The sequence below is a fragment of the Lepidochelys olivacea genome (assembly GCF_965140295.1).
Source record: "Lepidochelys olivacea isolate rLepOli2 genome assembly, chromosome: 5".
Lineage (NCBI taxonomy): Eukaryota > Metazoa > Chordata > Testudines > Cheloniidae > Lepidochelys > Lepidochelys olivacea.
Window position 1 is genome coordinate 2,105,909 of NC_140415.1, and position 13,209 is coordinate 2,119,117.

Consider the following 13,209-nt stretch of genomic DNA (forward strand, 5'->3'; position numbering starts at 1 on the left):
GATGACCTCCTGAGGTCCCTTCCAACCCTGATATTCTATGATTCTATGATAGAAGCAGGAAACACAGTCTGCCTGAATCTTTGTAGCCTCTGACGCTTCCTTGGGAGTTTGTAAGATCTGTGATGGACAAATAGTTGTGCAGTTGTACTTTGTCTAGAAGGTTGCAATTTATGAAACTTCTCCTTGGGTGCTAGTGTATAAATCCCAAGAGAATGGAGGGTTGCCCAAGAATCTTTTAATGAATGAAGGGACTCATCTGTCCTTTCCCTATAAAGATTGGTCTCTTCAAAGGCTAAGTCCTCAATAGTAGACTGGACTTTTCTTAGGAACTCGGATGACCGAAGCAATAATGCTCTCATCACAACCACTGCAGTGGACATTTATCAGGAGGTCATTTCAGCTGTGTCGAGAGTAGTCTGTAGTGATGATCTCATAATCAGCTTTCCTTCCTCAATGAGAGCTTCAAACTATCCCTGGAGCTCTTTGGGGAGTTTATCTGAAAAGTTTGTCAATTTATTGTAGTTCACTTGATGTACTTGGCCGTAAGTGCCTGACAATTTGCTACCCTGGGGTTTTGGCTGGTGAAGGAAAAGACCTTTCTACCAACTAAGTCCAAGGACTTAGCTTCCTTATTGGAAGAGCAGATTTCAACTGGTGCTTTCGGCTTTTCTCTGAGGCTGCTTGGACTACCCAGGATTTAGGCACTGGATGAGTGAATAAAAATTCCACCCCTTTGCCTGGGACTAAGTTTTTTTTTCTCTGCCCACTTAAGGGTGGGGCACACATGGTTGATGTGTGCCACACCACCTTTGCTGGTTTCAATACTGCTTGGTTAATAGGCAATGAGATTTTACTGGGTCCCATGCTGTGCCAGATATTACTTCCTCTAAAGGGATTTGGAGCATCTCCACAACCCTCTTCAGCAGGTCTTAATATTGCTTGATGTCATCAGAAGGCGAAGAGGAGGTAGGCATAACTGCCTCATGTAGGGACGAGAACGAGAACCCTGACTGACCCAGCAGTTCTGGAGGTGTCTCTGGATTCTTCTCTTCTGTCAGCTCGTGAGGAGGGTCTGCTTCCTCTATGTGAGGAGAGTGATGCTGCGAGTCCTATCTCAAACAAACCGATTCAGAGCAACATGTATACGGACCCAGTAGGACCAACAGGATTGGTCAAATGGTGGTTGAGGTGCATCCCAAGGCATAGGGTACTTAAGTTCATGTGGAAGATAATCCATTTTTTGTATGACTTTTATGGAGCCCATGAGATTCTTGATACCTTGTCTGGACTGTGGGACGTAGCATTCTCTCACCCATGTTCATGCTATCAAATGAGAAGATAAGATCTTGTTCCATGGATGGTGCCGACAGACTCAGCTGCTTGGCCGCCTCTGTTAGTTTACAGTATCAGGGAATGGGTGTCCATAAGTACCAATGGTAGTGTTGATTTAGCAATACCCTGATTGGGAGACAGTCTGGGAAGAAAGACCTCCATGTAGCCACTTGGAAAAAAACCGATGTCTGTGGAGATAACGGCGCCTGAAAGGATGGGTGATTCAGCAACTTGCAGGACAAGGAGGATTTGCTGGGTGGTAAATTTGTCCCCTGAAGAGGGGGAACAAAGGCTGGTCTCTGTTTGCACCGTTAGAGTCAAATTGGTTGGAATTCTCAGTACCAGTTTCCTTCCTTCCCTCTCTAATGTCCAGAGAGTGGGCTACCGGATCCCTCACTGCAGCCCTTTTCTGCTGCCAAATTCCTGGCTTTATCCTAGTCCCACCTGTTCCTTCTCAGATGGCTCCTTCATCATTCAGGGGTTACTTAGGCTACAGCTGTGCAGAAATAGGTGGCCTATCTGGTTAATTGATGCCTTCTCAGCCCCATCAACCCCTTCTAGGGTAATATGGGGTGAACATCCCATCATACTGGGCATAGTAATCACCTTGAAGAGTACAGACAGGAAGATGGGGGGGGAAGAGTCCCAACTATACTAACTCTCAACTACTAATCTATAAACTATTCTATAACTATTTTCAGGTAATTAGGAAGGAAGCGAATTTGCTGAACACTGGAGCTTTCCAACACACACCATAGGTAGCAAAAGGAAATTGGAAATACGGTTGGTCCACACGGCCACTTTATACCCTTAGTAAACAGCACGTGGAGAACTGCACAGGCACAGACTGGAGGACACGATTAGCAGAAATCTTCTGGTCTCAGGCGCCCATAGAGCACCAGCAACCCACAGTGGAATACAAATAGGCACCAGCACTTGAGGAACAACTCTACACATGCGCAGCAGCAGGGTCCCCATGGACTCGCATTGTGCAGTAGAGTAATGTGGAGTAGATTTACACCCCAGTTTGCCACGAACTGAAAGTTCATGTAGACAAGCCCTCAACATGCTCGAGAGGGTGGGTGGGATGCAGTTACAACAGAAGAGTGGATAGAAATATCCTTTATAATGCATTCATTGGTTTTGCTGCGAAGTCAACCTCATCCAGACACCTTATTGATATCTGCATTGATCGTCAAAATAATTACAACAGAGGAGTTGCAGAGAGATCCAATCTGTTATCTCCTGGCACTAGATGGGGCACTCAGGTATTAATTCAAAGCAGCTAATTTAAGTTGGTAGGATTCAACGTGAGCTGCATGAACAGCTAAGAATAAGCCTGTGAAGGCAACCCCCTTTTCAAGCTAACATGTGCATGCCCTCCCCTGTGCTTGGAGCACTCACCAGTAACAAAAATTTCTCTAAGACAAGATTTAGTTACAATCATTGGGTTAGTGTTGTGAACTGAAGGGGTACTCATGGCGCAAAACATCTGGCAAAGATTTTTAAACAGGACACACTCAAAAAACTAGACTCATTTTCTTCTGCCTTATGTAAGCTAGTAAGCGAGAGTTAGATGAACAGAAAGCAATAACTGGCTTGTATGTAATATGCTTGTTATTTTTTACATGCCAACATAACATGCTTCAAAACCCCTAATTGTCAGAGGATGACTTACGTCAGAGCTATCCTTGAAAGGTTGCAGAGTAACAGCCGTGTTAGTCTGTATTCGCAAAAAGAAAAGGAGGACTTGTGGCACCTTAGAGACTAACCAATTTATTTGAGCATAAGCTTTCGTGAGCTACAGCTCACTTCATCGGATGCATACTGTGGAAAGTATAGAAGATCTTTTTATACACACAAAGCATGAAAAAATGGGTGTTTACCACTACAAAAGGTTTTCTCTCCCCCCACCCCATTGTAAGGAGAGAGATCACTTTAGATAAGCTATTACCAGCAGGAGAGTGGGGTAGGGGGAGAGAAAACCTTTTGTAGTGGTAAACACCCATTTTTTCATACTTTGTGTATAAAAAGATCTTCTATACTTTCCACAGTATGCATCCGATGAAGTGAGCTGTAGCTCACGAAAGCTTATGCTCAAATAAATTGGTTAGTCTCTAAGGTGCCACAAGTCCTCCTTTTCTTTTTGCTATCCTTGAAAGAACATCAGTTGTTCTGTAAGAATAATCAATTATGAACCCATTTATGCAATCAACTCTCGACATTACAAATCAGACCTAATTACATTTTGCCACAGCGCTCACACTATATTACTATTTTTGGCAGAATGAACTAACATCTTATCCAAGGATTAACTTTTCCCCCCAATCATAAAGAGTATCATTCTACTATTTATAATTATATGCTTCCCAGTGGTACTTCTAACAGAATTAGAATGTGTCTTGTGTGCACGCAGGGTGGCTGTCAAAAGATTTCTCTCCACTCAGAACACAAAGACTACAATTCAACCCCCAAGCACCACAGGACATTACTGGAAATCAGCTTTTCTTGAAGGTTGAGACACACAGGCTTTTCTAAAGATCTTTTTTTAAACAACATTGGTTGCAGTCACCCTTCCAGCCTTCCCTGCCATGTACACATGCAACAAACGCAGATTAGCCACAAATAAAGACATGCAATATGTTGAATAGTGAAATCAGAAATGCGGCACCAATTAAGATCTGGCTGAAAATTCATCCCAAATTATGTTATAATAGATTGTGTATATTTCAGTCTCCGTATCCTCCCCTGCTAAGTGCAAAGTATGACAGAATGAGATATTTCTGTATTGAATTGTGAACTCCGTTTTCTATTGTAACATCCATTTTCTGCTTGTGCTGAACATGAGTAGCCCTTGCCCAAGGCAAATCTATTCTGATATATCCTGAATGGCTATTCTGACCAGGAAAGGTGGTTGACATCTTGTTCAGGGACTATTGAGCAGAAGCAATCATAGAGCAATCTGGGGCCAACAATTTTGATTCTCTCAACTTCTGGCCCAACCCCAGGGAACAATGGATTTTCTACACAGAGGCTGGAAGGAAGAGACAAGCTTTTCAGCTGAGCACATGGCAAAAAGAGAGAGAGAGAGAGAGATTGCATGAAAAGGGTGGCCATTCATTGCCACCTACACGAAGTGATGGCTGGAGACAGAGAAGGCAGGAGGGAATCTGCTTAGTCTGAAATGCTGACAAGACCTAAGACTCACAGACGGGATGAGATCAGGCTATGGGGGATCGGTGCATCTCACGAATTTTGTTATTTTTCAAAGATCTTTAACTTTAGTGCTTTTTAAGAGTAAATTGACTGTGATTAGTAAATCCCTTTGCTAAACCTGTGTTTCTTGTTTCCCTGAAGGGGTTAAACTAGAAACCAGAGTGCCCACAACCTAGAGGGAACTTTCATGGATCATAGCTATGCAACTAGAGGCTTGGGTGGTCTGAGGGACTTGTTCCAGGGTCTGGGGTGGCTTCAACGGAGAGTCCCATGTCCCAAGGAAGGGCTCAGACAAGGAGACTGAACCTGGGAGTGCCCTTACAGATCCAAAGCTGGAACCCTGACCAAACTCTGGCCAGCCCCAGTAGGCTTGGAAGCACATGGGACACAGTTGCTGGGTCCACTCCCAACAGAGACTGGGCCAGGTTGTGACACAGAGCAGCTCTTATTTTGTAGGTATGTCCTTCAAACAGGCCACTTGGGGTTACTGCTGGTATTTAACTCAAAGGGACTAGTTTATTCTGACAGTATGTTGGGAGAGTAGCAAAAGTCAGCACAGTTCTCAACCCTCAGACTATTTCCAAGTGCTGATCAAAGGGCTTGAGGTGGTGAACATACAAGAAGGGGAATGGTTTAATTGTGTATCTGAAGAATTAGTGCGTGACAGTGATTCCATATGTCACAAAAATGCCCAAAATAGGGAGATTCACTGGAGAAAATCCATGCTCTACACAAGAGAGCCTGAAAATACACCATTTATAGGCACTTACCCTATACATGGAGAGGTCGATACGGAGTGAATTGTGCAGCTGGTCCAGCAGTTTAACAAACCTTTCTTTCTGTTGGTCGGGAAAAAATATAGTAAATAACCTCATTCTCCATCACAGGAAATTAGACCTAATCAACACTCCCAATAACGAGAGTGCTGCCCAAGAACTAGCGCTGGATCACAGAAGAGTGGGAGGAAGTTTAATGGATTTATTCTATTGTGCAAACTTGGAGGAAAGATAATATTTGCTTCAGGTCTCTGAATTTACTCCTAAACTTGATGTAATAGTAATTTCAGTATAACATTAGAAGGGTCAGGAAAATTCCCCTTCATCACTTAAAGGAGATATATGTACCATTCAAGTATAGAGAGAATACAAGACCACAAATAAACTTATTGAAACTGATGTATGAATTCCAGCTATTGATCTGCATGGTTGCAGGTACATAATGATCACATTTAAAAGAAAGACTTATTCCCAAACAGGTTCCAACCAGTGATACGAGCCCTAGCTCTTGTAAGTTAGATTTTCGATTTTGTTTTTTTCTTGCCGAACAAAAAACTGCCAACATTTCATTTCATTTGAAACCTTTTCAAAACAAAATGTCAATTCAAAACAAATGTTTGTTTTTGGGGGGGAGGGGGATGTGGGGTATGTGTGTGGGGGGGTGACCAAAATGATCAGGTTGACCTGAAATTGTGAATCGTTTCACTGCTTGAAACGTGCATTTAAAATTTTTTGTCCAGCTCCAGTCTCTGCCTTACTTGGGGCCCAACCTCTGGCGGGTGCTGGTTCGGCACAGAAGCAATCTCCCCTTCAGTCAGATGTGCTCTCCCCCGTAACAGAGCGTGGCTTGTCCCAAACCCCATTCTGACAATCTTAAAAAACCCAAGCTCTACTGCATATTACAGGGAAAACAATTTAACAGGAGGGCAGTGGGGACTGGACAGTACAATCCATGTCTTAATAAATCAGTATTGAGTTCCCCCCACAACAGAGTAGAACCTGAGATACACAAACATCAAGTGCAGCAGCTGTTTGGAGACAGACTTTTAAAGAAGTTGCTAATTTAAGTTCTGAAACCATCACATCCCACGGTATACATTATCTACAGTACCTCACGCAGCGTTCAATACAGTTTGCTCATTTCCACACCATTTGTATTCTGGTGTTACTGGAGCACAGAATGCAAGCATCACAATGCATTATACTGATTAGTATCTAGTACCGATGACCAAGACCACATCAGTTGTGTTAATTCCTCATACAGAAGAGTCCCACTGCACCATCCAAGGATATAATGCTCCTAGTGATTCACTTTAACGTCCACGAAAGCCATAAGCAAACCAAGCAAGTAAAACTGTAACAGTAGCATAGCAGGACAGTTAACACTGAAACATACCCCAAAGTTTGAGGCGGCAAAGCGGTCAGAAGCAGACACGTTTGTAGATGCAGTCGTGTGTGCATAGTAGGCATTGATGTTGGCCAGTAAGGTGCTCATCACAGCTGGCACTCCTGGACACATGTACTTGGAGGACAGACATGCAAAGTGCCTGGAACAGCATAAGCAAGGTCAGTTATGGAGAAGACACAAAGATGCTCTAAAGTTTACAAGGTTATTTCTGGCCCTCGGGGAAAAGCAGAGCTATAGAGTTGATTCTTTCAGCTATTTCCACCCCATTAATATTGGCAACGCACGGCTCAAAGTACCATATCAATGAGAGCTGTAGCTATAATCCAGAATTTCAACTTCTTGACAAGTCTCCATTGTCCCAACACTTGACTTTTCTGCAAAGATACCAGCTGGTAGTAGCAAAATAAATGCTTTTAGCATGGCCCTGGAAACATTACATAATAGCCTCTCAATTTGGCAATTTATTGATAAGTCCAATCCTGAGATTCTTCTGTTGCTCCAGGATACGGTGATTCTGAGACAATGCCTGATGCAAGGAGACCTGCAAAGCATACTGCTCCTTCCAATAGTCAGTAACTTCCTAAGTGACGTGCCAGCAGGAATTGCAACACACTCCCTGCCTTGAGTGCAGCAGGATCTACATACCACTATCTTTGTGCTTTACAGACATTTCTTTGATTCTTTAGGGCTAATCCTGTCATCCTGCAGGAAGTATGTTGTCTCATTTGCATTTTCTCATATAATTGCTCTTATTAAAGTGTAAGGAAATCTCTTACAGGAAATCTTAAAATTATTCCACCAGCATTTGGTCTTGAGGAGTGATTAAAGTAAACAACCAAAGAAAAGCTGGTATAAATAAGGAAAAACAGCCCTTTAAAAAAGGGCTAATATTATAAGACGTAACACAAGAGAAGAGTGTCCATGTGTCAGAAACTTGTTAGAACTTCTGCTACAAATTCCAGAGAGATTCTTTTAAACATGAAACAGATCATAATCCCTGTGTCATCCTTAGGCAACACGCAGTCATTAGCTTCCATGTTACTCACCTTCCAAGTAAATTGACAGGGCTTTACATGAAAATATTTAAGAATCAATGTTTCAGATAAACACATGGCATTGCATTAGTTGTATATGGTAGGTACCATACTGGCCTACAGGTAGTTCAGGCGCTCAACTAGTACTGTATAAAAATCTAGACAGACAGACCTGCATGTCTCTACCTGTGTCTTTCACAGATACGTTTATGGAAGAAAGAATGATCTCCAACTACTTTAATTCTTCTGAAAAACTGAAAAGCCCGATTCCCAGCAGAAAGCTGCTATCAGGGTTTGAGAAGGGATGTACTTTTTAGCAGTTCTTAAAGATGTAGCATAACTGATGAAACGTAGGTTCTAATCGTAACCCATAAACACTATATGTGAGCAAAGAACACCTGGGGGCTGGCTAACACAGCTCTATTTCAGTAATTCCTTTCCATTTTGATTATCATCGTTCAACTGGCAGAAAGTGAAGATATGTGCATGGAGAACGACCTGTGGAATGCATTCAGTGCAAGGGCTTCAGGATGCCCCAGAACTGAAACTTCAACTTCAAAGGTGAGTTTCTTCAAGCTAATCTGCCTCATTCAATATTTAACTGAAGACAAAAAGCAAATGCAATACAAATGGTGGTCTGCAGGAAGACGCAGAGTGCATTAGGAACTCAAGTCAGAGCTCAGTGTTTAGGAAAGGCCCCCAGGAAACCAAGAATTGGAACAGTCTAGTTTCAAACAGAGCAAACCAGGTCATCGCCTTCGGCAAATCCTCCTACTTAAAAACTGATTGTTCTGGTTCTTGACCCAGGATTCTTTGATCACCATGAAAGAGCACTGGTGTTAAATTTGGGTCACAAATACCCTTCTTCCTCATCCCCACTAGACGTTTTTATTTGGGCGTAGGGAGGACACATTTTAAATAACTCCAGCGGTCAATTAATGGAGGACCCAGAATCTCACACCATCAATGGTTTACCTCTGGGAATCAAGCTCATGCTTATTTACATCAACACCACCGGATACGGCTGCTCAGACTTGAAATTCAAGGGGCAGGACTATCAGCCAGCTGTGGGTTCCGAGTCCCTCAATCCTGATCCTTCTTCATCCACTGATTTCTATCTTTTGAGGAAGCTAAGCGAAGAGCATGATAGCCCTTTCCTACTCACAATAAACCTAAAGGACAGTAGCCAGCAGAGCCAGATGGGAAATCACAGGCCATGCCAGCCATCCTAAAAATATTGAGTACCCAACATATTTAGAACTCTTCCCTTTGAGATTAAATAAATTAACTACAGCAAGGGTTCAGTATGAGGAACACATGGAAAGTAACTTACGTCATAGCCTGGTATATTGTTTCTATACCGTAACGCATTGCAAATTCATCCACGATCTCTTGGGCTGTCTCATCAAAATACACCTTCCAGGCATCATCTCCTTTGGCATCAGGGATCTTCACCACCCCGTTCCCTTGAATGTCTGTGAGATAGTGGAAGAGGTTCTGAAATGGAAACAAACTAAATTAAACCTGATGTGTTGGAAGCCTCTAAGGCTGAGCGCAACATGACCGTCTTGGAACCACCCTGGAGACAGAACATCTGAAACACCTATTTGCTTTTTTATTAATTTATTTCAGTTTTCTTCCTCAGCATCCATGACAGGATTCCTCAGATTCATCCCTACAATTTCACCTACCAATATAAATAACTCATTCATACTCTGAGGAAATAAAACTTTAGCTATTCCATCAGTGCTCAAATTTATGTTAACAAAGGACAGCATGGACAACCTGCCCCCAGGACCAAACCCAATGTGCATGAAGTGGAGCAGACCTTTAACACAAGCGTGAGGCCTTCAACTACAGGTCACCGTCCCCATGGGCCACACCTCAGTATTGACGGTAAGGGAAACTGCAAGCTGTGGTTTCAAATAATGGTTAAAGGTATGTGCAACTTTGGATATGTCCTTAATGTGACTTTGTATAAATCTAAAGAAATAAAAATAAAATGGATGGAACTTCACAAGCATATTTGATTCACAAACTACATGTCTGCCACGCACCCGAATCATACAGATGCAGTCTGCCCATAGTAAAACCACCTAACAGAACAGTGCAAAAATTGGCTTAATGCTTTTTCAGCTTCTCTGTCACATCATGGACCATTCACAATGATCCCCATGGTCTGAGGTGCTCAGAATGGAAAGCTAGCCAGCCATTTCACCATGATTCTACAGCTTCCTTAATCATTCTGGCACAACAAACTTCACTATGCAGCCACAAGCCTTTGCCCTCCAACGTTTCAAGCTAACAGTCACACAAAGAACAAGCTGTGACATTGCCTAAAACAAGGTGCAGAACAAAGCCTTCGAAGGTTTAACACTCCACTTTACATTTGTAATTTAATTAGATTGCAAGGCCCTTGGGGGAAAAAGCACCTCCCTCAGTGGGCCAAATTGTGCAACTTTTACTCCAAGGGAATTCCCACTGGTTGCAATGAAAGTTCTCTTGAAGTAAGGACTTTGTAAAAGATGCAATAAAGTATTTTCTTCCGCCAGCGAAATCTCAGACTGATTGGTCTCCTGAAACTTAAAAGGCTCTGTAGGGGAGATAAAAATGACTTAAAACGGACAAACTGTTTAAACTAACGTAACGGTCCTTTCCCAGGCATTCATTATTTGCCAAACATTCTGATCATTATGATCTTTGGAAAAAGGGATATTTCTAACGATATCCCGACTGACTTGGGCTCAGAAAAGAATCAGCTACGTACCCTTATTCATTCCAACCTTCAGCCTCATCTAGTTACACTGGAAAGGCTTTCACCCACTGCTGCTGTACAGTAATCAACACACGTGCAGTTCAGCATATTTCTCAGTGTTTCTCCAACTCATGTCGTATACAGATACATAAGCCTTCAGGACATTCACCTCCTCCGTGTGTAAATCAAGTGATGAAAAATCTCATGTTCTAATTAGGAGCCACAGGACTTTTTGCTTTAACCTATGATTTCTCCCGATCTAATAATTTTAGCTGCAAAGCATCTCAGTTTTGTCTGTGATATACAGACACATTGGATAAAAGAAGGAAAGAAATGATCTTTTAAAAGGAGGAAGGGAATGACCCTGCATATTCAGAAGGGGGAAAAAAACCAGACAATTAGAGAAGCAGAGTTGCCACTGAACTAAAAAGCGATGATTTGACCGTAACACCTGCTTGCCAGCCCGTTACATTTAGTTGACACCTCTTATCCTTATTCTTCCACCTCCCAGAGGTATCTGGCCCACTTTTGCCCACCTCAAAAGACACCAAGGATTGAACAGCCATGGACACTGGATTATCCTCTATTCCCTAACGGTCCCTAGTAGTAAAGTGGTGCAGCAGTGTGGGGGAAGATTATACTGCCATTGCCTGCACTCCGCCTGCTCAGTGGATAAATAGAGGGGCTTCACCCCCAACACTGATACCCTAAAATATTTCAGAAGACAATTAACAATTTATTCACAACCCAGCCAAGATGAGATATCCCACCTTGTACATGGGCAAAGCTTTTGTAGCTTTCTTAAAACAGGCAGTGCTATCCACATCTTAATGCGCTTAAAAGCGCTTATAGTTACAGCGGGACAGACTATGGTCTTTCTATAAGCAGGCTGAGAGAGTTCATGGGGAAGAAGACACGGACGTATACCACATTACCAAGCCAAGGGGTTAGGACAGAGAATGCATAACTACTACCACTATCCACCACTGGCTTACTCACTTCATGAAGGCATGTGTACTGAATGTGATACGGAGCCACCTTCTCTTCTCCTTTTATTTCCACATTGATTTGCAAGCGTATAGCACCAGATACAGCAGATTTATCGGTTCTTTTCTCTAGAAAGAAAAATAAGTACTAAGTTAAAAATATTTTTCTTTGCACAGGAACTAGCTCTTATGGCCACAGCAACACAACGCGGAAAAAGGAAAACACATGTGGAAGTCCAGGCTGACTTTGAAGTGAAATACGACCCTTCAATATCGTCTTTTTCAAAGTGTTCGTGTAAATTTGCATTTACCAAATGAACACAAGTGCCATGACATATTTACGCCGTTTCACACACAACTGGGATAACTACATGCGTATTTCAGACATGTGCAATTCAACGCATAAAAAAAATAATTAAAACGCAGTTCTTTATCCCCACTGGCACAGGACAGCCACTCTACTAACACGCAGGTTATTGAATCAGAAAAGCCAAAGATCATGCTGAAACCCTTTATTTCAGAGAGTATGTGAATCTGAGAATGAATTTAGTGACCATGAAATTAAGGAACTAAGGGTTAAACTTTCAAAAGCAACTACGTGATTTAGGAGACTACAACCCATTTTCAAAGTTGATTTAGACGTGTAGGCGTCAAAGGGCATGTCTACTACATGAACACTCTGTGGAGAGCTGGTGTGTAAATCTACAGCGTCCCAAAGTGCCACACACTAACTGCCCGTGTGAACCCTGCAGCTGTACACTAAAGGTTCCCTAGTGCAAATTCAGATACTGCTGTTAGACAGGTTTTCAGTCTCGTTGACTTAGGTTCCTAAGTCACTTCCGAAAAGGGGACTTGAGCACTTCAGAACATTTTACCCTCACTTCAGTTGGATTAAGAGCATAGCTCTGCCCATGTACCTCGATCACATGCTGAAGTGCTTGTTATACCAGTCCAGGCCCTTAAACAGGTTTGCAGCACCCTGTGGAATTCTGCACCTTGGCTTTCCAGCACCGAGGGACAATTAAGACAGATTCTGTGGTAGTTTTGTGTTGGAGACTACCATAATCCCAGCCAATTTATTTCTACTTGTTTCACACATGAGAATTGGAATCCAGTCTCTACAGGTAACAGGATATTCTAAGCCACTGCACCACCAACCCCACAGGTTTATTTTTCCCTGGCGTTAGGCTACCAAAGGTTAGTCCACACAGCACTTGTTCAGTTTTGAAACCTGGGATCCACCTTTCCTGAGACACCCTTGCTGGAATGGGTAACAACTTGTGCTCTTTTTTCATCTCTTACACAGTTAGAGACCATTGTCACCCCAGGGATTCCCCTATTCAAACACTCTTGATTCTTTTCATCTTTGTAAATCTTGAGGCCTGCACCTGGTCAAGGTGCACAGTGTTGGCTCCAGGGATGCTCACAGTTCTCAATGTTGATCGGGTTATCCCGAAGCCTTCCCTATACAAACATCATTCAATAACCATGACAGTCAACTAGTTCTTAGCTTCCAGCAGAGACCCCACACAACCCCCTTCCGGGACATACTGAGAAGACGGTCAGACACAGGGGTAATATACCTATGTGGCTATGCCGGGCATGTCTTTGTCACCATTACAAGAGAGTAGAGCAGAGTGGGTTCCCATAGGCAGAAGGTGCAAATACCACTCACTGAAGTTTGTCTTTGTTTTGGTCCTTG

At 42.7% G+C, this 13,209-nt stretch overlaps 1 protein-coding gene across 6 annotated transcripts in view; it reads right to left on the minus strand.

The window, feature by feature from the left end:
* UNC13B (unc-13 homolog B) overlaps positions 1-13,209 on the minus strand; it is a gene marked incomplete at its 5' end in the record, with an annotated part of 380,494 nt that overhangs the window by 97,278 nt on the left and 270,007 nt on the right. For all 6 annotated transcript variants that reach the window (XM_084628800.1, XM_084628798.1, XM_084628797.1 and 3 more), the window contains 4 exons: positions 5,319-5,387; positions 6,721-6,871; positions 9,100-9,263; positions 11,521-11,636. In XM_084628800.1, the coding sequence (XP_084484926.1) occupies positions 5,319-5,387; positions 6,721-6,871; positions 9,100-9,263; positions 11,521-11,636 (500 nt within the window). The remainder of the gene's footprint in view (positions 1-5,318; positions 5,388-6,720; positions 6,872-9,099; positions 9,264-11,520; positions 11,637-13,209) is intronic.